The sequence below is a fragment of the Oncorhynchus tshawytscha genome, linkage group LG26 (assembly GCF_018296145.1).
Source record: "Oncorhynchus tshawytscha isolate Ot180627B linkage group LG26, Otsh_v2.0, whole genome shotgun sequence".
In the NCBI taxonomy this organism is placed as follows: Eukaryota; Metazoa; Chordata; class Actinopteri; order Salmoniformes; family Salmonidae; genus Oncorhynchus; species Oncorhynchus tshawytscha.
The window spans coordinates 16505307-16533214 of record NC_056454.1 but is presented as its reverse complement, the minus strand read 5'-3'; the positions used below and the strand labels follow the sequence as shown (position 1 = coordinate 16533214).

The following is a 27908-nucleotide window of genomic DNA, read 5'->3' as shown; positions in this document are numbered from 1 at the left end:
ATCCGTCTTGGTCAATGCACTAGGCCTATTTGATACAATATAACGTGATTCGACTGCTTTCTCCAATTCTATTCCATTAGCTAATACTGCTGTTTTGCAGTTGAACCAGTTGCCGAGCTGCTTCGTTTGATTGACAGGAGTATTCATATTGACTTTCGGAGAGCTGCCCAATGAACATAAACGTGGGCGGAGTCACTGTAAAACTAGCTCTGCCAAATATTCCGAGTCGCGATCACTTGCAGTTACTTGCAATCCAGGCTCGGCGCTGCATTCAAGCATCCCTACGTTTTCGCCAAGCATTTCATTCGGATCTGCAGGATTCAGCCCACAGCAATTATTTTGCAACCGAAACGGACGCATAGTATGATAACTTTCATTTGAGTTGATTTGGTTTCTTTCATTTTTATTTTTGTTCATTCAATATCATCGTTTTTTCTTAATTTTTCAACTCTCATCCACAGTTCATTTGCAGCCAGTTTACACACCACCAGCTCAAAGGGGAATACTATACCTCGAGCCGTTCTCTCTCTTGTCTGCTGCTATTCGAGAGAAGCTCGCGCACTTTGGATTGGTACCTTGGCTGGTTTACCTAGAACCCGACAAACTGGGGATTTAATAGGCTATTTGCGTCTGCGCTTGTGGAAGTGGACATCGGCGGCGACACGGGTCGCCTTTCTGTTGTAAGGAATGTACCCGGTGCTAAGGTCTGCTCACTGAGGGAGAATATCAACGCGCTCTCTTCTCGACTCTCTGTATGAAAGACTGCGGTGCGCCTCTGGTTTTGTATTCCCGAGGAGCTCTTATAAAGGGACTAACTCGGCACCAGGTCCTTCCTTGGAGATGCTCTATATTTGATCGGCGTACGCATTTGCTTCTTCGTCCCTTTTTAGCTTATTTGATCGGGATATAGAGTCTAATTTCCTCGGTCATTCTCTTGTGCGTTTCACGTCTCTTTTTTGGACATATCATTTCGGAACGGATTGTGACCCTCCCTGAAGACAGCAATAATGGGGGACTCGATGTGGAGATATTATTTTGGAGTTTTGTTTATTGCCTGCAAGGTGAACTTGTCCCGGGCGATAATTCTGGAGTCCATATATTGGAACACAACAAATACCAAGTAAGTGAAGCACGCGTCGTCCACACATTGAACACGGGAAAAATATGTCCAAAAATACACTATTTAGCGCTGTCCGTGACTTTTGTAAATAAGACTTGTAACGTTATTTAATTACAAAGGTTTCTATAGAAATAGGCTGCCTGACATGATAGGTGTAATACTCAGCTCATTGATATCCATTTTAATGGGGTGATTTTGCGTGGAGATGCCGGTTTGCGCTGACGGACGCGCACGGGGTGATGGTGGTAACGTACGCTATAGGCGATGTTGATAGTGAGATGATGAACACTAGGTATTTAGACGATTCTTAGTTTTCGTGTTTCTTCTGTAGATGGCATCGCGTTAAATTGTGCGCACCAGGGAGAACGGATTGCTTTTCAACAAGATGTGGTTATAGCATGTTGAGCCAAACTGACTTTGGAATTAATATTACGCCCCACTTCTCCTTGGTCAATAATAGTTAGGCCTACTTCACCAAATTATGCAAAATCGTACAATTTAAATAATTTGAATTCAAATGGAAGGCATATGATATTTGTAATTGTAAATGATTCACAGAAAGTTGGATCATATTTGTTGACATTAGTTTTAGTCGATGTAGCTGTTCTATGGGCCACATTTTTTTTTTGGTTTGGTAGGCCTAACCAACTTCAGAATTTTTACAGTAGGGGCCCTCTCCAAACGAATACTTGGTTTAAGTATCTACTTAATGTAAAAATGGCATAATATGGGATGAAATATGATAGTGTAGTCACAACTATTGAACTGAAAACGTTAAGGGCAGAAGGCCTATATCCCCTTTTAACTTGTGGTCTCATTTGCAACCATCACTAACTCTAGTCAGCCCCATGAAAATGGAATTTAACCGGACAGAAAATAGCCCCCAGAGTTGAATTATGCATTAAACATTGCAACCTCAAGACGGGGAATTTCAGGGGGTCAAACCCCAATGGGTGGGCTCTCCTCTTTGTGCCCATTTCGTCACGGCGAAACTCGAACTCGCTTAATAATTTAACTTTTGGCTTCAATTCAACAAGGATCTTGCAAATATAGCCTAACTATCCCCCCTAAACAGGCATAGATAAGTAAATATGAAACAAGTGCTATTGGGAACGTTACGACAGAAAGTCTAACAGGTGTCCATTGTTACTATTTCTTAATGATTGATAATCACCTTTTTATGAATGCGCGCTCTCTCCTTTATCAGATTGTGGATTCACCTCTGTGAGTTCTGATGGCGTTGTTGGCCTTATTGCTGTGCTATTTATCGTCGGAATTTATTAGAGGATTTCGGCTTGTACCTCTTCCTAATGAAGAGTTGCTCCGCATGCATAGATTGGTGTCTGGCTTTTGCATGTAGGCTTTTCTGGCCGTGGAATGATGTCGGAAACAACCGTTTGCACTCGGCAGGAATGATGATGATCATGAAGAAGGATTGGCAGAAGTCGTTATCATTGAATCGCCTATAAATCACTACCAAATACTACCAAATACGTATATATATATATATATATAAAATATATATATATATATATATATTTTCTCTTTCGATGTTATACAATATTTGACTGTACATGTTTTGAAATCATTACACCAGCCTCGAGTGTGTGAGATGGAGATACAAGGTTGCACAGAAGTATGACACGCACTCGCAGTGGTTATGCTCTTAGATCACCGTTTGGAGTTGAGTGGGTCTGTAGCGCGGATGCGAGACGATTGATGCGAATAGGCTACACCAAGTCGCAATGACACATGCTTTGCATTAAGCGTTTGCAGGTTCATGTTTATTGGGATGAATCTTGTCCTGGAGGCAGAGCTAAAAGCGGTTTTTGCTAGATAGGCCAGCCGCAAAGTCAAAATTGGTCACACACCACTCGAGGCGTAGTGTGAATTTATTTAGGCCAACTTTTAACCTTCCACCGTGGCACGTTGTTGTCTATTGAGGGTAAGAACATCATCAATAAAATACATTATTAATTGTTAAAATCATCAAATAATGATAATACAATAGCATAATTAATAAATGGTTGGCATATGCTTAGCCTATACGTATGTCAAAGCCTATTCTAATCTATTTTATGTTTTTAGCAGGCCCAGACCCGACAACACATGCATATATAGGCCTGTGTGCTTGTAGAAATAGACTATCTTTTATTTTCTGTAAAGGGGACGTTCTAAATGGAACACATGCCACATTTATAGCAGCAAAAGCATGCCTTTCAAATTGCTATGTGTAATTTAATGTGGCATGTCACTCTTCTTTTTGAAAATAGCCCCAGAAAGTGTCTACCCTCGAAGCAAGTATAGGCCTTTGCTGGGCCCACAAAGACAGCGGGCATTCCACTGAATTAGCGTGTGTTCTAGAGTTGGAATGAGCGTGTTTGCACATTCTTTACGTTCTGTCTGGGTGATGAGTTCAAAGCTAATGATCAGGTCAGGGGACGTTATTCTCTGGTCATATACTAACCCTTTGACCCTGAGTAGCCTAATTCAACTTTGCTATATTCTGCTGGCAGAATTACAACGTTAAATACATTTTACATCATTGGAATAGGCCTACCTAGTCATATGGGATCAAACTGTCGAGTGGGCCTTGAAATACAGCCCCCAACTCTATTTTTAATGCCTAATCTAATTATCTCTCTATTGACGTTTTTAAATGTGCTATAAGATTGTCATGAAAGATACCGGTTCCATAAAACATTTGACTTTATTGTCATTAAAACATTTATTTATATTTAATTTTATTCAATGATATGCCTTTCTCAATAAAGAATCTTTGATTTTCAAGTCCAATAAGTTGAACAGAGCCTCTCTCCCTAGTAGTTTGAGTAGTTTTCTTCTTTAGTGTTTAGGGAGGGAGTGTTAAAATGCTTTGCTTTGCCTTGCCTTTAGGCCAGTCCAATGGCTTTGTGTGTAGGCTGAGAGAGTGGAGAAGACCGGAGCTATGCTATGCTATTCTCTCTCTCTCTCTCTCTCTCTCTCTCTCTCTCTCTCTCTCTCCTCACACCATAGTGCCCTCAGTGTGTCGATTTAAACCTCATTGTTGTTTACGCTTTACTACTGATGCCTGAGCCTCCCCAGAAAGACTAGCGCCCCTACTCCCCCATGCCATGGCCACCCCCCTGCCTCCTTCCTCTAGTAATCCATTTTGTAGTTGGGTGCGAGAAACAAAAGGGAGGCCTGCTTTACACGGTTTATGTGAGGGAACGGTCCCTCTTCTCCAGTGCAGTTCATTAAGAGATTACATAGAACCCCGGGCCTTTGTAGCAGGCAGGCAGGCACAGTCCTTTTGTGAATGGGGGAGAAAGGGGGAGGGATGGGGGAGGGAGGGGAAGGGGGCATAGAGATGTAGATCCATCATGAATGAGTGACGAGGGCAGGCTGAATGTTGTAATGCTGCCCTCCTTCTTCCCCACCCCATCTCGCCCTCTACCATTTTACCCCATCACGATCTACCCAGGGAGTCCCCACTGATTTTGTCTATTCCCCCCTTCTATCTCTCTCAAAGGAAAGAAAATACCAAAAAAATCCCCTTGTTTTAATTTAGCTCTCTGTCTATCGGGGAAGGGTGGGTCGGGTTTGGGCTGGGATTGCAAAATGGAGAAAATGGAACGAGAAGGAAAAGGGGAGTCGAGAAAGAGAGGGATTGTGGGGGGGAAGAGTGAAATCACCCTGTGTTAACACAGTGTACTGAGAGGTAGGGTTCAATAGACAGGTCTCCCATGACAACGCCCAGAAGAAAAGTTGATGATTAAGGTCGCATTCATGAAAGTCGGAGGGAGGGAACAGGAAAGAGATTGAGAGAAAGAGAGGTAAAGCAAGGAGGAGAGGAGCATGGGCCCCTACACTGTAAATTTTTTTTAAAGACATTGGTTCGATGTACAATTGTGAGGCGCCCAGCTGCGATAGAATCGGAGGGTGCTTAACAAAAGGTTTATGTGAAAATTGTGTTGAGCAAACTCAAGGTCCAATTGCAGCTGGTTGCCTTATAGTTGTATGTTTTCATATACAAATGTAGGGGCCGTGGGGTAATTATGGGTGGGCTGAGGAGGGCCCCATAGGCCTGGATTAGTGGATGAAAGTTAGGGCCGAAGGCAGAGAGACATAGAGGGAGAAGGGGGGGGGTAGGGTGGCAGTCTACTGAGGAAGGATAAAGAACGCTGTCCCCTCGGCCGACAAAGGGCGGAAGAGGTTACAGCGTGGGTGGATTAACTCCTGCTATCCCCTGTCTTGTCTCATTGTCCCCCTAGACTAATTCATATCCATAGTGGGCCGATGATTAAAAGTCAAACACTGCTGTATCCCTCCCGCCTTCCCACTGTGTTGTCTTCCATCGTTCTGTATTCCTCTCCTTTGTTATCCTCCCTCTTTTCAGGGCTTTCTTAGAACTCTGGGATTGAGGAGCCGAGGCTATTGGGACGGGATTATGTCTTGGCTGTCATCATGGTGGTGTTTGTGTTCTTGGCAGGCCACACAAATAGCTTGTCCGGGATTTAAGAAAGATACGTAGAAAGATAGATAGAGAGAGAGAGAAGAAATGTAGGATTTAGAGAGAGAGAGAGAAAGCGAGATAGAAGGGGTGAGTAAGACAGAAATGAAGGATAGATCTTACAGGTTTTTACTGGCAGCAGATGGGACGGTCATAACTCCAAGGAAGCAGAAACACCACCCTCCCCTCCCCGGCCCGAAACCTCAACCCCATCCTCCCACGGCACCCCCTAAAAAAGACACCAAAGTTGAAAGAGAGAGAAAGGGGGATAAGATATATGAGGAAAACAGATGTCAGCTCGTTGATTTACTGTCAAGCCCCTTTTCGTGTCTCACCCACCTGTGCTCCAGCTCTTTTGTCACGTATCCTTGGAGTGAGTAAGTGAGTGTGAGAGAGAGAGAGAGAGAGAGAGAGAGCTGTAGTAAGAGCAGGCACCTGTGGCTATTCTCACCTCTGCACCAAATGGAGTGACAGTAGGTTTATAGGAGAGCCGCCTGCCCGAACTGAGGCAGCACTCTTACTTTTGCTTTTACCCACATTGTGACTTTTCTCCAGGTGGCGGCGAGCCCAACACCAGTCGTTTTAGACAGGGTCGAATGTAATTCAAGAACAAACGTAATAGAGTAGAGGGGTATAGGAGGGGTTGTGATCACTTTTCTTCTGTTTTTCCTGAGGTGGGCGCTGTTGTGCCTATTCTCCGGACCCTGTGTGTGCAGACGTACACGCACGTATGCACAAACACACACTCCATGCCCACAGGGTTGGACTTAGGTTTCTACTTTATGTCCATGCACACAAACCATCACGTATGCACACTCACACACTCTCCTGTCCCCCTCACCTCTCCATCCCCACACTTTTTCTCTATGGCCCAGCCGCTGTGATTATAGCAGGTCATAATGTATGTGTGGAGGCCCATGGTGGGCTTGTTAACAGCAGTACAGCCAAGTGATAAACACTGTATAGTGGCCCTCGTACAGCACTCTGCATGGCCCTTCCACATGAAGCACAGCCCTGGAAATATTTATGACCCACCGAACCTCAGTCACTCACGGGACAAATGGCAAATGGGGGGAAGGGGAGGAGGGATGAGGGGAGGGAGAGGAGGAGGGGTGAAGGGGCAAGTGTGCCTTAAAGCGAGGGTTAAAGCCATTTACTAACACGAGACGCTAGGACAGGCTTTTACTTGTTTACCCCCCTCCCTCCGTTTTTTCCCCCTTCTCTCCATCACACCATTCGTCCTCCATCCACTCGCTCTCTCTCCCGTTGGTCTGTACCCGGGGTGTGAGAGATGCAGCTGTTGAGCGGTAGCTGTCATGACTGTGTTGAGGTGCAGGGCAGGCGGAGCTGTAATGTCTGGTTCTGTCTCCTCACCCGTCTAGGTGACCTTGCCTACCTGGTGTTTTGTTCTAATGGCTGCCAGTGGGAGGGACAGGGTGTGTGTTACAAACAGATACCTCCGCACAGGACACCCCAGGGAGGGGGTGATGGAGGGATACAAAAGAGCGAGTGTATAAAGCAGGCAATTTCTCCGTTTTTCTTTTCTAATTTTCTCTATATCGCCCCCCCCCCTCCCTTTTGAAATGTAACTGTCTCAGAGTAAGACCGTTCTTTCTCTCTCTGTGTCTTTCTGCACTCGGCGAATGCAGATCTCCATTTTGAATTGAAATTCTGAGAAGGACGAGGTCGAATAGCCTACTGTGTGAGTGTGTGTTTGTCTTTCTCTGTGTGAGTGAGTGTGGAGGTGTTTATATTCATCTCCTGAAGGTACAACTCCCTGTGAGATAGCTTTCATGCAGTCAAACCACTAGTAGTAAAGGGAAGTTAAGCGGTTCCGTGAGAATGCTGTATGTTGCTGACTCCGATAGTATTGTCAGTAGAGGTTCTAATGAAGTCTCGAAACAGACTACGTCATTGTGTGTGTGAAGGTGTGTGTGCGTTTGTATGTGTGTGTGTGTTGGAATGTGTGTCGGCGTGCACGTTTCCTTGTGTGTGAAGGGAGTGGACAGAGGGCGGGAGGAGAAGTCTCACCTCCTCATCTTCGTACGCAAACACACAGTCATACAGGCATACAGGCATACGCACAGGTGGGCAGTGACTGTTTCCTCGATCCTGACTATCCAAACAAGGGACAAACAGAGCAAGCAGATAGATAAGGAAGTAGAGGGAGGGAGGGAGGGAGGGAGGGGAGAGAGAGAGATAGTGATCTGATGTCTAGCTGTTTGTGCAGTAGTGTTTTCATTAAGCCCATGACGCCCTCCGCACCAGCCACAGGCTTTAGCCATGCTAGATCAGCCATGGAGATAAACGCCTCAACACTTACTTCCCTGGCCCGTCAACTCTCTCTCTCTCCCTCTCTCTCTCTCTCTCTCTCTCTCTCTCTCTCTCTCTCTCTCTCTCTCTCTCTCTCTCATGCACACACACACACACACACACACACACAATAATTGTTCTACATATCTCTCAGGTCTACAATCATATCTCCATTTTCCATTCCTCATCCCTGAAGCCACTGTAGCCCCCCCCTCTGTAGTAGTGTGATGATACTACATCCATACATTTAGTCTCCCATCAGCTCCGTCTCTGTCTGGGCTCTCAGTGGACATGCTGTACTATAGCACTGCTGAGTAGCGCCCCAGGGGACACACAGCACTCTCTCGCCCTAGATAAGCACACTGGCCATGTGTGCATGCAACTGTGCACATGGGGTGTTTGTGTGTGTGAGAGACAGAGACAGAGACAAACAGATATGACAGATGTAGGATCTCAATTTGATCGCCATGTTGCAGGATAACGTCCTGCGATGCCGGAAATGTACAACTTGCTCAAAAAGTATTCTATAGTTTGAACTTTCCACTTCCACTTGATTTTCCTACAGAAATGCTATTTATTATAATCCACATAATAATTCACATTTCGTGTTGCTGCAGGATTATTTTCCTGCTGTATCAAACTGGCTCAAATTAAGATCCCAGATCAGTATGTGATTGTGTGTGTTTGTTTCAGAAAGAGCGGGTATAGTTAGCCTGTAAATAGTGATTGTCTGTAGCATTGCTCTGCAGTTTGCACTGTTAGTATTCCTTATGACTGTCTGTTAATTGTAATATAGTCTGAGTACAATGGTTGCCACCATTCCCCTGCGTACAAATTCCTCAAGTTTGCTCATGCTTTTGTAGACATGGAAAATATGTGTGTGTATATGTGTGTTCCCCTCCATTGGGAGAGAAGTGCTGTATTTTAGGCTTTATAATCACCCTTGATGGCCTAGTCTCAACCCCTCATGCTCTCTCTGAGGGGTCAGAGGTGACTGAAGATAATGAGCCCTCTGCCAGTACAATCCAACACACAACCCAAGGAGCTGAGAAGGGAGGGAGAGAGATTGGGAGGGCGGGAGTGAGAAATGAAAGCAAAAGCAACCCCTGGAGACTGTGTGTGTCCCTCTCTAGCTCCCCATATAGACCCCATATAGACCCAACAGTAGGGTCAAAGTATTGGGACCCCCCTCCAGAGGTTAACACAACACTGTGTCAGACAGACCCAAGCCAATGGATAAGATTTCAAATACAGTAGTACTCAGATTAAAAAAACAAAAACAAGGGGTCCTCAGCATTTAAGCCTATTCTGTACATGTCCTTATAGCTATTCACATTCAACTGGATTTAACTGGATTCTTTATCTTTGCTCTGTCACTCTCATGCCCCCCCCCCTCCAGTATTTTAGATAGAACCTGTTGTACTTGAAGGATAACATTGGAAAACATTTCCTTTCTCATTCAAGCACGGGGCCCGATTAGTTAACACCATGAATTGAGGTAGCGCCTCCGACTGTGTACGGAGAGGAGAGAAGAGGAAAGCCAGTCAGGGAATGCTGGAGGGGGCTCTCCACTAAGCTCCTAAACTTTCATGTTTTTGCATTTAGGGGGAATTTACCTCCGAGGGTTAGGTGGATGAAACTCCACCAGTAAAAGTAGGCCTGTGAACAGGCCTCTAGGCATTGTGTGTGTGGTGTGAATGTCTGTGAAAAGTTGTCTCATTTTTATTATGAGCAAGATCTTCCTCATTTGTACACGGGGACGTTCAGTATCGCCAACATCTCCCTGATAGTGTGTAGGAGCTTTATCTCTTTGTCTTCTCGTCCTTTATCGGTGTAATTACGCGTTCCCTCCATCGCGGCCAGATTAGTGTTAAACACTTCTTTGACTTTGTCCTGAAATTATTGGGGTCACTTCTGTCGAAACAACTGCTATACACTGTCATTATCTTTCATCGTCGCTTGGATTGATGAAGCTAATTAGTAATTAACTCGTCAATAATTCAACTGACTTTGCCTTCTTTTGGGGAAAGGAACATTCATTAACGTGCACAAATACTGAATACCTAATGAATTAGAACTAGAGGTCAATTGTTGACCGTATCGAACTGGTTTTTACCTCTCCCCCCCCATCTCTCCCTCTCCTTCCCCCCCTCTCCTTCCCTCTCCCATCTCTTTCTCTCCAGATTCGTGCCAGGGCAGGGCCTGGTGTTATATCCTCAGATCGGAGATAAGTTGGACATAGTGTGCCCGCGGGTGGATGGAGGGGTGCGTGATGGGGTGGAGTATTACAAGATCCACATGGTTCCCAGGGAGCAGCTGGAGAGCTGCACCATCACCAAGGCTGACACACCGCTGCTCAACTGTGACAAGCCTGACCAGGATGTCAAGTTCACACTCAAGTTTCAGGAGTTCAGCCCCAACCTGTGGGGCCTGGAGTTCTTCAGAGGGAAAGACTACTACATCATCTGTAAGTGCCTCATAGTAACACATATATAAGCGCATTTCCTTTTCTGTTTTTATCGTGAGCACTCATAGCTGTTTGATAGCCAATCACACTTAGCTATTGCTGTTGCTAGGCAAAGATTACCGATTTTTGGTTTCCAGTTCTTGTGTGATCATGGCTAGGGTGCCTTGCTACTAGGGTGTCTTCATACTTTGTGATGCTGTGACAACCCCCTGGTTTTAAAAGATGGGTGTTGGACTGAACCATCTGTGGTGTGCTGACGGGGGGGCAGCACCATCTGGGTGGCTCTGCCACAGCCATCTGTGGGCTGTCAAACCAGGGGAGGGCCCTCTGTCTGACTGACTGGAGAGGAGGAGAGGATGGAAGAGAAGGAAAGGAGGGTTAGCATTTATACGTTGAACGAATAGAAACTGTTTCCCAGTCAGCTTAGTAAATAGAGTCCTCTAAGTTCGCAGATGGAACACGTTTTTATGCAAGCTAGCCATGTCAGTAGCCTGTAGTGGAGACTAGTAAATATAGTTTGTGTTGAACTATCCTTCAGACACCCACACGTGCAAAGTGTTAGGTAAACAGTCACAGTTCAATATGTTATGCCAGGGTCACAGACACATGGGTTGTGTTCTCTAACAGCAGGCTAGGCTTTGGTCTCACCTCTGACAGTCTGTTACGTTAAGATAAACTGTAAAGGACCCAATGAGCTGACACACACACACACACACACACACACACACACACACACACACACACACACACACACACTGTATAAACAGGTCTGTGTGTGGTGGTAGGGTTGATGGGGGGACTACAAAGGGTTGATCAAACTCCCTCAGTAGCTACCTGCAGGGCAGAGAGAGAGGGTGATGCAGAGCGAGACCACACCCCCCCCACCTCTACAGCAGCCACTACACAGTACAGTACAGCCGCCTGCCTCAACACAGCGTTCATTATTAATGAGGCTATGCTGCTGTTTATTCATCCTGCGTCTCCAATGCTGCTTATGATCACACTCTGGGATGAGCCCAGCACATCTCTCTATTTGGCTTCCACAGCTAGGGCTGTGTAGGAAAAAAGTAAACACAAACACATACATAGTAACGTTTACACACACACACACACACACACACACACACACACACACACACACACACACACACACACACACACACACACACACACACACACACACACACACACACACACACAGTACACGGCTATGTCAACAAAGCCCTCTCTATCTATCCATTTCTCTGTCAGTCCTCTCTATCGCACAGAAACTCTCTCAGTTCAGAGTTCAAATTGACACACTCACACCATTTCTCCTCTCAAACAACAGCACACTCAATCAGGCTTGCAAGCCGATTAGATTAGAGGGAGAGGGAGGGAGGGATGGAAAGAGATTGTGTGTGTGTGTGTGTGTGTGTGTGAGAGAAAGAGAGATGAGAGAGAAGTTCTATTCAAACTTTCTTTTAAGAAAAGGAAGAAAATCCAATTTTGCTGCACTTGCAGATTCATGGTGCCCCCCCCCATGCCCCATCCCTCCCATCTCTCCTGTTCTTTTTTTACCCAGATGCTAATGTATAGCCGGGAGAGAGAAAGGGGCCATTTCTCCAGCCGAGCATGGGTTCACATAGCTGTTAATTGCCTCTTGTTCAGTAGCATGGTAGCTAGCTAGAGGCTTGCAGCTGGAAAAGCAAGAAGGCAAGGCAGACCTGCACTGCAGCATGTATATACATACAGTAGGTAGATAACACAGCCTCCGCTTCACAAGCCCGAGCACCGGGGCCAGAGAAGAACAAGGAGGGATGGAGGGATGAATGTGAGTGTGTGTAGGAGGGAAGAAGGAGAGTAGGTTTGTGTTTGCTAAACGTGGGTATGTGAATGACTTCTGCTGCGTATTTTGTCTTTGTCTATTTGGTGTGAGATCTTAAATAGACAAAGGCTATTTTAGACAACCATTTTTTATAACTATGTGTAACTGTGTGTTTGTATTTTGTGTGTGTATGTCCATATGTTCTTCAGTAAAAATGCATCGAGCTGTGACCAATTCCGCCTCAGAAAAATGTGACCGTGTCTGTGAGACTGTGTGTTTGTGTGTTTTGTGTGTGTGTGTGTGTGTGTGTGTGTGTGCGTGTGGCATAAGTTGTGCAGTAAAAATGCATCGAACTGTGACCAATTCCGCCTTGGAAAAGTTCACTTGGGATTCTCATTGGGTTTTTGGTGGTGAGCAGCACTCAATAAGTAATTAATTAAAGAGTGTTTAATCCTGATTTCTGCTTTTAATCAGTTTGGCCCACATCAATGGGATCTCTGAATCAACCGAATGGATTAGCTCTGCCTAGCTGTGTTTAGCTCAGACACAGACTCAAGGGGAACGTCCCTTCAGGCTCTTTTCAAACAACTGTGACATTAGCTCTTCGATTTGTGTCTCAAATAATGTTTTGGATTTAAACACATCACAACCCGCCTCTCATAAACTAAACGTGACCCACTCTTATTGAGTACGGATCCATGCGGACCATAATACGATTATTGTGGATAGTCAGATTTATATAATCGTTTGTTTTAAAACATCGACATGCTTTGCAAGAGGAACGACGTCCCTAAAAGTCCTGTTTGGGCACATCTGAAACCAGGCTGCCTGATTGCACTTAAAGACACAGAAAATGGCCAATCAAAAATAAACGTTCTACCACAGCGGCCGTGGAGTTTTTGTGACGCCTATTTGATTGAGTTTCGGACATTTGTGTGTTTGTCCATGAAAACACTTTTCTAAGATGCATATTTCCAAAACTCCCTTCACTCGCGGCGTGAGAGGGAGGCTTGCATGCGGACACGTGCGCAGATCAAATCAAACACACCACTTGAACGGCAATTAAGCCGTAGTAATTCAAGGGATTGCTCATGAAACCAGATGTTTTAATCGACGTATGCTTACTTTACTTCGATTATGATAAGCAGAATAAGGTGTTTACATGACTAATGTCATACTCGGCCTATTGCCATAAACAATTTAATATGGAATTATTAGTGTGCACGTAGTTGTTTGTCAGTGTAGTTGTGCATATTCTCAGCATGGTCACACCAGTCACTCCAATGTAGCATTAGATGTTTGTCCAGGTCCCCAGAGATGTCTTTTGCATGCATACAATTTCAATACCGTCCAAACTCCTCCCCAAAAACAATCTTTTGGTATTTGTTCCATTAATCCATTGTTAATACAGTGGGACTCAAGTCAGCAAAATGCATCATATGGGGCCAGATTTCTGCATTTTGAAAGCTACATTGTTACACTATGTGCGTATTTGCTGTACCCTGTGTGTGTGTATGTGTGTGTTTGTGTGGGTTGTGTTTTTCCTGCCGGAGCCTGCACTATTTTACGTGTGTGTATATGTATGCCTTCTAGAGCAGCATACTCGCTATGAGCTGGGCTACAATGCTGCTTCAGTTGGAGGCAGATGAGCTTGATGTGATTGTGGTAGGCAGCATTGCCTGCAGCAGGGAACTTGAGCAAGATGATTACATGAGCTAAATAGGGAGGGGAGGAGGGATGGAGGGAGGGATGGATGGGGGGGTGAGACAGAGAGAGACAGAGAGCAAGAGAGAGACAGAATATTTGACTGAATTTATGGAGCTGCATGGGGGAATTCCATTAAGATTTTAATCACCTATTTGTCAGTCAAAATAGAAAATAGATTTGAAAAAAAAAACCTTTTCTCAGTCTCTATTATATGCATGCACTGAGGGGATTTCCTACTGTCGTAACTTCGCTCCAACCTCTCAACCTGTAGGACAGTATGTGTACACAGACAGATGATGGTTTGGGGGGATTGGTTGCCACATGGGCCACACGTATTGATGAAAAGTGAATATTATTGAAGTCGCTCTGGATGAATGTCTGATTAATGACTATATTATTACATTACCATATTAAGACATCAGAGGAGCGGGGGAGGGGGCTGAGATGTGATGGGAGGGTTTAGGGAGGGGGGTTGGTATATATTTGGGTTGACCCTGCCTTTCCCCGGCCTGTTCTGGGGGTTCACGGTGGGCCTGAATGAGAGGTTGCCCCCTCTGTCGCAGTAGATTAAGGTACACAACACTGACTAGCGCTAACTAGCCCACAACCCCAGCGCCATGACGATGGCTTCATGCTCCACAGCAAGTAGAGAGAGCGTCATTTATGCCATAGCTGAATCTCTCTCTCTCACTCTACCTCTCTCTCTTTACTGCTCTAACTCTCTCTCTCTCTCTCTCTCTCTCTCGCTCTATTTCTGTGTTTTGATGGCTCCTCATTGGCTCAGAGTGGTGTGTTAATTATGCTCACTCACACGCACAGAGGGGGTTTGTTACTAGGAGCTGTATTAGCCGGGTGGGGAAATTGAGTTAAGTGCTGAAAGTCTGTATCCTCGGTCTTGATTGAAACACACAATTGAATAGCGCTCATTAAAGAGGCAGATTCTTTTTTTTTCAGTCTCCTGATTTGATCAAAACAAATAAATGGAGTTAAGGGGCTGAATGATTGACGATAGCCTTTGAAGTATCGGTGCTATTGAGACAAAGGGAGGTAGTTGTAGTGTGTGGTTGAGCGATGAGAATTAGGAGAGTTTGGGATATTTATGGCAGTGCTATTTCTGTTGGTTACTGTTTCACACACACTAAAAAAGCCTTCAAAAGCAATGAATGTTTGGCCACACTTACTGCTGTATGTTGTGAGTTTGTGTTGGTGTGTGTATTGCTGTTTGAGAGTATGTGTTTGTGTGTCGTCTAAATTGGTCGTGGGTGTGTGAGAGCTGTCACTTCTATCCGCTGAGGTGATTTGCCATTTTCAGGGTGGGATTTCTCTTGATCAGTCATCTCCCTCAGTGGTTTGTTTGTGTGTGTGTGTGTGCGCGCACGTGGTGAATTTGTGGCTTAACACAGAATGCTTTGGAAGTGCTCTGAAAGGAACTAGCCTCAGCAAACGTGCAAACCTGAGTGAGAGCTAAAAGAGTTAGCATGACAAAATGGACTCCTAAATCTGCAAGGACATTTGAGTGAATGTGGCCTGAAGGAAAAGTGACACGTCACATCTCTCTCTCGTCCTCTCCATCTCTCACTCTTTTTTTCTTTCCCTGGGCTAGGTCGAGCAGCAGCCGAACCACTCTCTCATCTTTGGGCATGATGGAGTAATCTTTCTTTTCCTCTCTCTCTCTCTCTCTTTCTCTCTCTCTCTCTCTCTCTCTCTCTGCCAAGCTAAGTCTTATCTGCTCTCTGTAAGGCGCTGGTGGTGGAAGAAAACCCATTTGTGAGGGGCATGTATGAGCGAAGTCTATCCTCCCTGACGTTCCTTTAGCACAGGGATTACAGCTAGCAGCTAGCTTTTCCTGCCAAACAGCCCAGTTCAGAGTAACGAGGCAGTCAGGTAGCCATGCAGGCCAGTCAGAAATCCCATTCTGTTCATAACCAGTTCATTGTTGCTAGCCTCCAGCCCCTGCCATACTGCCGAGTAAGCCAACTAGGGGGTAGGTTGTGTTCTTTTAGCTCAGAAGGAATGAATATTCACCCAGAGACTGATCAGTTTTGTGTGTTTTTGTATTAATGGTTAAGGTATGGAGTTGGGGAGGATGAGCTGATCCTAGAGCTGTGCCTATGGGCCACTACTTTTAGCAGCCTATGTTGTCACGTTTTTATAGGGGGTAGACTGTGTGTTGTGTGTGTTGGTGGTGCAATGGGGTTGTGTAGGAGTGGCTGAGGAGAGAGGGGGCACCTTGGAGGTATTGGAGGGACAGAAGACCGAGATATGCCTGCTCTTACAGTTCATCCTGAGACCTCAGGCCTGCACCCTGTCCTGCTATCCACAAACAAGCACATGCACACACCCATGCACGCACGCAAACTCACCCACCCACACACACACACACACACACACATACGCGCAAACACACACATTGTCATTATCTCATAATGAGGAAAAGGCAGGATAACACAAACAGAGCTATGTAACGCATATTACACCATTGTGTTTGTGTGTACCCCCCCCATAACACACACACACAAGAACGCACAAGGTTTTAAGATGCTTTGCACATAATGTGCTTGTCGTCCCACCACAAAAATCCATAGGTTGGCTTGAGAGAGGGAGAAAGAGCGAGCGAGTGAGAGATAGAAAGGAAAAACACAGTCCTTGAAAACATGCTCTTTGTGTCGGTCCATTTCCATCCCAGGCCAAAATGTTCGTTTAAAAGTGATTGAAGTTGAGGAATGTAAAAAAACAATCAGAGCTGAAGAAAGTGGTGGGCAGTACAGAGCTGAAGAAAGTGGTGGGCAGTACAGAGCTGAAGAAAGTGGTGGGCAGTACAGAGCTGAAGAAAGTGGTGGGCAGAGCTGAAGAAAGTGTTTGGCAGAGCTGAAGAAAGTGGTGGGCAGTACAGAGCTGAAGAAAGTGTTTGGCAGTACAGAGCTGAAGAAAGTGGTGAGCAGTACAGAGCTGAAGAAAGTGGTGGGCAGTACAGAGCTGAAGAAAGTGTTGGGCAGTGGCTGAAGAAAGTGGGCACAGAGCTGAAGAAAGTGGTGGGCAGTACAGAGCTGAAGAAAGTGGTGGGCAGTACAGAGCTGAAGAAAGTGGTGGGCAGTACAGAGCTGAAGAAAGTGGTGGGCAGTACAGAGCTGAAGAAAGTGGTGGGCAGTACAGAGCTGAAGAAAGTGGTGGGCAGTACAGAGCTGAATTTTTTTCCAACGCTGATTCCGAAGGGATAGCACAGAAGCACCTGCTTTTAAATTCCCTTCCGGTTGATGAAAAGGCTTTGGCGCGAGGAGGTGTGGGTGGGAGAGATGGGGACAGGGGGTGAGGGGCAAGGCGGGTGAGGGTGGTAGGAGGGAGGGAGCAGGCTGTGAGGCGCCTGTCTTCTTGCGGAGGGGAGTGGTGTAGTGAGAGAGAGAGAGAGAGAGAGGGCATTGGACAGAGGGAGGGAGTTGAGAGAGAGAGAGGATCGGGAGGGGGGAACATTGAATGCGGGCCACTGCACGCTGGCAGGAGGCCAACCCGCTAAACCCTGGCTGCTCGTTAGCCTCTGTGTTACTGACCTGATAGATCACAAGCCCCCTCTCCCAACCCCCCCCCCCATGCCAGGTGCAGCGCTACCCACTGCCTCTAGGGGCAGCAGAGGGACTGGGAGAGAAAAGGCCCAGGAAGTGAGGGACTGGGAGAGAATAGGCTGAAGCAGGGAGGCTTTGGGAGAGAATAGGCCCAGGCAGGGAGGTCCAGTGTGAAATCAGTATGGAGGTCCATGCCATGGCTATATCCACAGAGCAGCACTCACTGCTTATAGTGTAGCTAGTCACAGTCGACTGATTCTGCCCATGGGCGTGCAAGGCTACATCTGTATACAGCGTTTTAATGTTATTTCCTAATCTGCTTTTCTGTCTTTAAAAGTCCTCCCAGCATCTGTTTAGGGGCCCATTTTGTTCCTCTATCACATGTGGGAAGTCTTTCGCCTCCCTCATCTCCGCTCTCCGACATCTGCTCACCGCTGCTCGGTGCTCCCCAAAACACCGTGTTTAGTGCACCACTTCTGCGGCTCTTGCCGCTGTTTAAACAGCTTCTCAAACCCTTTAAGCTCTTTTATATTTAAGGGTTACTGAAATATTTAGCACCTCCATCCCATTCCCTCGGTTGTTTTCACTGCCTTTTCATCTCGCCTTCAACGGAGAAAAAAAAAGCCCACTTGACTTTCCTGCGATTGTTTATTTCCCTCTCTTTTATTAATCATTCATTTCCTCCTGTTTCTTCTTCTTTTCTATACCCTTCAGCAGGTTTCGGTTCGAGGGGAGTGTTTGAGAGTTGTATTTGCGGTAGTTGGTTCTTCTAATACCACTGTAGCATTCTCCAGAGTGTCGTACGTGTCCTGTTAGCCACTGTAGAGTTTCCTGTGTCCCAGCACCTATTGTCCCTGTCCCGTTGTCTCCGTCTCTCCCTCTCTCTCTCTCTCTCTGTCTCCGTAACTGGCTGTTCCACTGGGCCAGTCAGCTCAGTTAGAGATATTACAAACACAATTACTCAAGCTAATTGACTTTGGAGGCGTGGGCTACGTGGAATATTCTGGCAGCAGTTTGTGGTGACTGGGGTGGCGAGGGGATGGATTGTGACTTTATTAAAAAGAAATCACTCGCTTGTTAGGGGCTTTCAACGTTTCCCCGACGTCTTTCAAATGTGGCTGTGCAGCCCAAGACAGACGTAATGTACATGTCACTGTACTGTTATTTTGCTGTTTGCAATGATGTTAGCACAGTGGCTAATGCTAACTCCCCCCCCCCCTCTCTCTCTCTCTCAGCAACATCAAATGGCACAATGGAGGGCCTGGAGAACCAGGAAGGAGGGGTGTGCAAGATGAAGTCCATGAAGATAATCATGAAAGTGGGACAAAGTGAGTGTTACTCCTTCTTTCAAACAACATTTGTAAGTGTATGTGAGTGCTGGTGGCATATAGTTATAAACAGATAAACATACACTCTGATAGAATGTGTGAAAATTGTATGAGGACTGTATCTCCATAACACACAGTAAGGTTATCTGAGGCATTGTGAGGTATTTCATTATTCAGCCCAATAGCCTCCATGACACTTACGACAGACAAAGAGAGAAAGGGGGTGGGCCTCCAGGTTTAACCCTATCCTTAACCCCAAAACCTATCCTTAACCCTAGAAATAGCATTTGACCTTTTGGGGACAAGCAAAATGTCCCCAGTTGACCAAATGTCCCCAGTTGACATACACACGCACACACACACACACCACATCTGTCCTCTGTGGCGACACCCGCCGCCCGGCACCTGCCGGCAATTAATGACCATGATTATTCATAAATCAGTTGCCTCGCCACCCAATGGGGTAATTTCCTGAGGTTGCCATCCACAACAGCAGCAGCTCACTGAAAACTGCTGAAGGTCAGGGAATTAATCAGGAGTGCTGCGTTTCATTAAGAGCAGCGCTGCGTGCACACACACACACACACACACACACACACACACACACACACACACACACACACACACACACACACACACACACACACACACACACACACACACACACACACACACAAAAAAACACGCGCAAGCATGCTACACACACACTGCGCGAGACATATGCACAGCACACACACACACAGTGAAAGTGAATCATCCATGTCCATTGTGTCTGATAGTTGTGTTCCTTATCTATGTCTTCCAGATCCCTCTGACCCTATCTCACCCAAAGACTACCCCACCAGATACCCTCCCAAGCACCCCGACAAGGAGTCATACAAACCAAACGAAGTGCTGGAGAAGAAAGGTAAGCGTGCTAAGAAAGACTTACGAAATCATCAGGCATTCAGGTCTACCTTTCTAAGACAGTTTCGGTAAAAGCAGGTTGAGACTGTCTGTGAGCATGTGTGTGAGTGTGTGAGTGTGAGTGTGGGTAAGCGTAGGAAGTATAGGTCAGCAATTTTTCTCCTGGTAATTGAAAGTTGCCTATAAAACTGATAGGCATCTCTGCTGGGCTCCCAAACTTACAGTATCTCCATCCCCGCCCCACTTCCTGTCCGCAAAGTGACATTTTCAGGAAAATGATCCAATCACCATCCAACATATTACCGGCCTCGGAGCACAGACTCACGCTTGTTCTCCTCACACACACGCACGCACACACCGACCGCTCTTATCTCTCCTATTAAATAGCAGTTCAAATCTCCAAAGAAAACCAGACCCGCAATTTCCCCAATGAACTTTATTTTGAGGGGGAAAAAAATCAGTCGAGGAGTGAAAACAAGCTGACCTATATAAACGCTCGCTGCCCTGTTACCGAGGGCGCGGCTCCTTTAGCCCCACCTTTCTGTGTTCACACTCAAATCCCTCTGACAACCGGCGCACAAATCTGCCAGCGCGCCACTAAATCCGCGTTGGCACCCCAATCTGCAGACCTCAGCATCTTCTCCCCTCCCTTTTCACCTCATCCCTCCTCCACGGCTCGGAACAGGAGCATATGGGCGTCAGTGGTTTGAGAAAAGTGTCTGAGGCAGCATAATCCCCTTGTAAAACAACGGAAGGGTACCTGCGTTGGGCCCACTGCCATCCACCATAGCTCCAGCACTAGCCCTCAGGGGATTGGAGGCAGACAGGGAGACACAGTAATCCTGCTTCCCAGGCCCCTATCCTAGGGGGGAAGTGAACCGACCTGTCCTTGAGTCCTGGATGTATACAATAATCGTTGTTATTAATAGAGATGACACAGCTTGCTTGGGTTTTAATACTATATAATACTATCAACTTCCTTGTGGACTTAGTCGTAAGTAGAAAAGGAATGGCTCTACATTCATTTTGACCATGTTTTTCATTGACATGCTACTGCATTGAAAACCCACTTCAGCCATTTTGTGCTATGTGGGACTGTGCTGTGCCGTAGCTCCAAGGCCGTAGTGACCACCAGCTGTGTTTGAATAGACCAGAGATCGAATGTGACCTTAAGGGGAGAGCTGTGTGAAAGGAGCCCTTACTCTCTGGTCATTGTGCTCCGTCCCCCTGCCTTTCACCTTCACTCTGACATAATGAAGATGGAGGGGGAGAGGGAGGGAGAGAGAGAGAATGGAAAGATAAAACTGGAAGGAGACCCCTAATCCTTCTACGACCCCACCCTCGCTTTCTCCATTCTCCCTCCCTCCATGCCACTCTCAATCTGTATGACCTGACACTCTGTTTTAGAAAGGATTTCACTCACTCTGTTTCTCTTTTCTCCCTTCTTCTCCTCTCAGGTCCGTCGTACAGGGAGGGCGAGGGCGACCAAGGGACGGGCGGGAAATCCTCAAGTGTCATCGGCTCCGAAGTGGCCCTGTTTGCCGGCATCGCCTCGGGCAGCGTTATCTTCATCATCATCATCATCATGCTGGTCGTGCTGCTGCTCAAGTACCGGCGGCGGCACCGCAAGCACTCGCCACAGCACGCCACCGCGCTGTCCCTCAGCACACTGGCCACGCCCAAACGGGGCGGCAGCGGCAACAACAACGGCTCGGAGCCCAGTGACATCATCATCCCGCTCAGGACTGCAGACAGCGTCTTCTGCCCGCACTACGAGAAAGTCAGCGGGGACTACGGTCACCCGGTGTACATTGTTCAGGAGATGCCCCCCCAGAGCCCTGCCAACATCTACTACAAGGTCTGAGCTCAACTCCACCCCTCTTCCCCCAGGCACCGCCCCCAGAACGCTCTCTCTCTCCTTCCTTCCCCACATCTCTGTTGTTTTTCTTGTTGAACTTTACTATTCCTGTTATTATTCTTCGTTGTTGGGATTCATTGGAGAACTTACAGAGTAAAGCTGCTGCTGCTCTCTGGGGCTTTTTGGGGATCCCTCCTCTCCGCTCCTCTCCTCTAACAGTAGCTCTCTGTTTCTTTGCGCACTACGACTGACGCTGGGGGATCCGAGCGCGTGTGTTTGTGTGTGGACGGACGGACGGACGGAGAGACAGAAAGACGCACCCACGCGTTTGTTTTGAAATAGGATGGACAGATGGAGAGAAAAAGAGGAGAAGGGGGAGGAGTCGATATCCTACCCTGGTTTTCTCCCTGAGAGAGACTATTGCTGGGGAAGAGACAAAGGAGGGAGAATGAGAGGGATGGCAGAGAGATTAGAAGAGGAAAAGGAAGGAAGGGCCCGACCATGAACTCATGTCAGTAATGTCAGTCAGTCCCTCTCCTCATTGGCCAGAGACACTGTGGATTAAATGACGGAAGAGGGAGAAAAAAACAACGGGGATTTGGAAATATCCACTCTGGGACTTTCCTGACTGACACAAGGACATCACCCACTCACCCTACCACCCACCCACCCACTCACCCACTCTCACTCATTGTGAACTGTTCAGGTCCTCGTACCCTCATTGTCCGAAGACACCTTTTACTTTCTAGCGTCAAGATTCATTAAAGTTGTTACTTGAAAAAAAAAGGTTTGTAAAAGAACATGATTCCTTTTCGTAGTGTCATATTGTTGGTTCATTTCTGGTTTTCATTGCTGGTATTGTTGAACTTGCAGATATATATATTTTTTGTGATGTGGTATTGTCGCAGCTCATGTCGTGATGGTGTATGTGGTGTATGCGCACACACACACACACGCACACACACACACACACACACACACACACACACACACACACACACACACACACACACACACACACACACACACACACACACACACACACACACACACACAACACACTAACACACACACATACAAACACACACACACACAAACACCCTGCAACCCAGGACTGGGAGAGCAGAGAGCAGGACTTAAAGAGGGAGAAAAAGATGAGGGGTTTTATGTGGGCTCCACCCCATCAGGGTATAGGGTGCCCATTATACCCCCTCTGTGGGGTCAGGGCTAGCCAGGTGGCTTCTGGGAAGGGTGTGGGAGCTAAGCAAACAATAGAGCAGCACTTTTAACCCCCCTGATATCCCTCCACCCAGGCAGTCAGTCACAGAGAGGGAGAGAGTGGCAGTGGTAGTGTGAGTGAGTGAGTGAGTGAGAGAGAGTGAGAGAAAGTGAGAGAGAGAGACTGTATCCCTTCAGTAAAGGGATCACAGTAGCGAGGGCTGGCTTGAATTTTCCACAGATAGGACTTTACAACATGAAGAGGTGTTAATTAAACTGGAAGTACAGGCAATCAGATATCCCAACCTGCTTACTGCTGCAGTTTCCGAGACATTGAAGAAAGGTAAAGACAAGAGAGTCCCAGGTCTAGTTGAGTTTAACCCAGCCGCTGGCTAAAACAGCTCTAGGTACTGTATTGTCTGCTCCCAGGGGCAGCAAGGGCCCCGGAGGCCCCCAAATGGCCCAAACAGGTGGACTGGTGCTCTCATTCTCAACTTTTAAAAAGCACAGGGACATCAAAGCGCATTGTCACTGTTTTTCAAGCATCATCTTTAGCATTTCCTTATTGTGAGTTTTTGATTATTATCATTTTTTGTAACAAAATAGGTGTACATTTTAAAGGAGGACATTTGAAAACACAAAAAAGGAAGGCAAAAAAACATCTGAAAAAAAAGCAGAATCTATTTATGATAGACACAGAGCACAGGTGTTGTCAGAAAGGCGGTAATGAGAAGTTAACGTTAATATATTATGGTATAAAAGTGCACATTATGCAAGCTAGGGTTTTGATGACTTGATATCTATTTCACCCATAATGTCCCACCTTTTCATCAACTCCCACCCAAATGGCTGCCTTTTTTCCAGATATTCAGGGCTAGGGCCTGGGAAGGGGACAGGGAGGGCAGCCTGGACGCATGTCAAGAAGGGGAGAGGAGGTTGTTGGACCCAAAATAGCATAACCGGGTGCACGAGGCTGACCAGCAGTATATCCCACACTCCACTGTAGCATCTCCCAAAGGACCATGGGAAGATTCCCACGATTACCCTGTGCCCCCCCCCTTTCCCCCCACTACCACGTGGTAGTGTTTTCTCTGTGTGTGAGAGTGAGTGTGTGTGTATACCTCTTCTTGAGCAAGTCCAGTGAGACAGCTATTTGCCTGTTTATTCACATACGTGAAAACACTGACTAAATAAAACGAGAACTAGATTGTGACTTAGACCACACCCCAAACATGTATCTGCTCACTACCAACATTCTCATTAGTTCATTAAGAACATCAAAATTTCACCGAAAAAGCCAAGCCTTGTATGATGCAAGGTTTGTGCCTCTAAGAGGCTACAAAATCTGCAATATGCAATTTTTCTTTATTTTTTTAAGAATTGAGAGAAACCTACACCTATGGAAAGTGTTCTTAAACCACTGAGAGATGTAACAACAAACAAAACAAAACAAAACTAGCAAAGTACGTCACACGAGCCTGCTGTTAGTTTTTCATTTGTAGTATTATTTTAAACGTTTTTATTTTTTTATTTTTTACTGTGTGCCGTAGTTCCAAGGTAAACTGTGAAAAAAGAAACATTTTCCAAATGAAATGCACCTGGACAGTTATTTAAGAAATAGCGAAAAACACTAGGAATCACAAACAAATTGCTGTTTAGTTGCTGTCTGTCTGCGGCAGAATATGACAATCTTATTAGTTTCTTTGAATCTGATGTCCTTATCCTAGCTAACGTACAACTGATATCCTCCTAACATTACTAGGGTAGATTTTCTGTCTTGTTATATGGATGAAATATCGCGGCAATGTTGAGAGAATGTTAGTAACCTGGCTAGGAAAAGTACTTCAGGCTACTGTAAAATGCCTTGCTCGTATTGGTCAGCCCTTGGTCACCTGACTCAGTAATTTTGCACCGTTCTTCTGTAGGTAAGAAACTGTAAATACATTAATGTTTGTATTGTATATGGATCCTGGGTTGTTACGATAGCCTTATTCACCTTTTTAGGAAAGTAAATGAAAAAAAAATGAAAAAACAGAATACACTTCAGTAAAACAGAGCATACTACTTTTTTTGGTAAATAGCTTGTGTAAATATTGACAAGAACCCAATAAAACATTTTTTTTTATAAACTCTTAAAGTAAGATGTTTTGTATAAAATTTCAATTTTTTGCTATGTATTTTAGCTAGCGCTCGTTGGAAAGCCCCGTGTCCTCCCACTCCCTCCCCTTTTGCACTGTTTCCATGGAAATTTGGTTTTAAAAAAAATTGAGAAAAAGTTGCCAAACCGACTGCTGCATATTCGTGCCATAAGTGTGTACCATAAATATTTATTGAATTCGTTTTTTTTTTCTTCTGTTTTTGATTTGATTTCTGTCCAGTTTTTAAGTAACACAGTATTATGATTGCGTTGTTCATTTGTCTCCCTGGTTTCTTTAGTCTGTTTTGATAGGTTTCCAGGTGGCTGTATCTGTAGCCCCTCCCCTTGCAGTTTGAGATGGCCAGACCGTTGAAATGGTTAAACATTCAAAAACAGAAAGAAATTAAAGTGAGGAAAAATGACACACATTCCACCAGTCTGTTACGAACTGAAAATGTTTTTCAATAAAATGTTTTTCCTATGGACATGCCGTCGGTCTGTATTCATGTCTGAAATAGATGGAGTTTATGAACATGTGGATCTCTACAGGACGTCACACTATGCAAGACTTGTGGTTACAATATGGTCTGTCAATGTTAATATAAGCATTGAGACAATTACATATTCGTGTGTAGTTGCTAGGAAAAAAGTAATGTGTTTCTCTATGTTGTGTGTCTGCAAATTTATTTTCATTGTCTGAGTATGTTTATGTCCAGGCCAATATTTCTATATACTGTTAAAATGCAGCAGTATTCCTGTACATGTCAGTAGACGCACACACACACACACACACACACACACACACACACACACACACACACACACACACACACACACACACACACACACACACACACACACACACACACACACAGTTGTATAGGTGTGGTCCTCTGCTCTGCTCCCTGTACAGGGTGGTCCATTGTGTGTTAGCTAGGGGTGATGATGTCAAAGCGGGGCTGTGATTAAGGGGGCCTCTCGGCTCCCAGCGGGGGACACTGGTTCTCTGGAATAGGCCCAACAGCTCAACAGCCTAGTGCAGACCAGACCAGCCACTGCCTTGCCTGGGCCAAGTCTAAACTAGGGGCTGGAGTATTCCAAACCCAGCCACTGTCCTCCATCTAGCTACATATGTCACCATTGCTACTGCCTAGGACCCGAACACCAAATAGATTCCTGTGTCGAGGTCAAAATCTCCATAAATCAGCAACTGGTCAAGGTTAATAACAGCACATCCTGGATTACTGTGCTGTGTGCAACATATCACAATCCATTCACTAGTCTAGGCCTATATAACTGTGCAAAAGCCATGCTCTCTGGCAAACTCTTACTTTACAGTATATCATTCAAATGTTCTTATGCTTGTGTGGGGTTTCCCTTAAATGTTGATCCAAAAACTGCAACAGAGGAGGATGACTGTTGATGGGGGGGGGGGACAAAGCGAGAAAACAAATCAAGCCTCCAATCGTCCCTCTGTCACGGTGGTCTGTCATCATCTTCTCTGCGCGTAATGCTCTGATTGCCAAAAGTTAAGATGTTTTTCATTTAAAGTTTCCTTTACATCTCTTCTCTTTCAAGCCGGGGACCACAGAGGGCTGTGGAGGGGCGACGAGGCATTGCGATGCTTCAATATGGTTTTAACTCAAGGAAGGTTTCTGGTTCATCATAGGGGAAGAGGCTGAAGCTCTGTGTGCATCTGTAATTTATTAATTTTATTTGTCACATACGTCTAATACAGGTGTAGACCATACCGTGAAATGCTTACTTCCAAACCCTTAACCGACAATGCAGTTCATGTAAGAGTTAGGAAAATGTTTACTAAATATATATATTTTTTAAATTAACAAACATTTCACTATAAAATAACAATAATGAGGATATATATAAAGGGGTACTGGTACCGAGTCAATGTGTGAGGGTACAGGTTAGTCGAGGTAATTTGTACATGTAGGTAGGGGTAAAATGACTATGCATAGAGTGTGGAGTGTGATTGAGATTGCATCATCTGTGGATCTGTTGGGGCGGTATGCAAATTGGAGTGGGTCAAGAGTTCCGGGACGATGCTGTTGATGTGAGCCATGACCAGCCTTTCAAAGCATTTCATGACTACCGACGTGAGTGCTACGGTTCGGCAGTCATTTAGGCATTGGATGAATCCCGGAACATATTCCAGTCTGTGCTACCAAAACAGTCCCGTAGCGTAGCATCCATTTCCTAACACAGTATTCCCAGCCCATTCCCAGTGTTCATTACCTCTAAACTGTAGCACAGGACAAACATAGAAACAATGTGGCCTAATTCTGATTCTCTCCCTGAAGTGTGCTCTCCTTGAATTGGATTGGTGTGGACTGATGTAAATGGTGTGTCATATTTCTACTGATACCCAGATCTGTACACACACGTTTCAGTTTTTTTTGCACAGTACAGCTCTCTGTATGATTCACTGTGGGGACTTTTTCGCTAAGCCCTGGGTGGTGGTGACCTGTGCTGTTGCCATGACAATGAGCTCGTTGTTTTGCTGTAGACAACACCTTCTCAGCCCTGAAACTAACCCTGTGTCTTTGTTTACAAACACCGCTGGCCATTCCCTCCTTTTCACCTAAATGTGCCTCAGCCAGTTTGTCTGCTGATTGCACACATGTACGGCCCAGCCCTTCATTGTGTCAAAGTAATGATGGATCCGTTTTTAGTGGATGTGTTTAGTAGATGTGTTTAGTGGATGTGTTTAGTGGATGTGTTTAGTGGATGTGTTTAGTAGATGTGTTTAGTAGATGTGTTTAGTAGATGTGTTTAGTGGATGTGTTTAGTGGATGTGTTTAGTGGATGTGTTTAGTGGATGTGTTTAGTGGATGTGTTTAGTAGATGTTTTAGTAGATGTGTTTAGTGGATGTGTTTAGTAGATGTTTTAGTAGATGTGTTTAGTGGATGTGTTTAGTGGATGTGTTTAGTAGATGTGTTTAGTGGATGTGTTTAGTAGATGTGTTTAGTAGATGTGTTT

The 27908-nt window shown here is 45.6% G+C and overlaps 1 protein-coding gene across 1 annotated transcript; it reads left to right on the top strand.

Moving 5' to 3' along the window:
- Nucleotides 1-247: 247 nt before the first annotated feature.
- efnb2a (ephrin-B2a) lies at nucleotides 248-25395 on the top strand. The gene is made up of 5 exons (XM_042306515.1): nucleotides 248-1120; nucleotides 10109-10392; nucleotides 18699-18791; nucleotides 19597-19698; nucleotides 21155-25395. The coding sequence occupies exons 1-5, from the start codon at nucleotides 1008-1010 to the stop codon at nucleotides 21559-21561; spliced, it is 999 nt and encodes a 332-aa protein (XP_042162449.1). The 5' UTR covers nucleotides 248-1007; the 3' UTR covers nucleotides 21562-25395.
- The last annotated feature ends 2513 nt before the right edge of the window (nucleotides 25396-27908 follow it).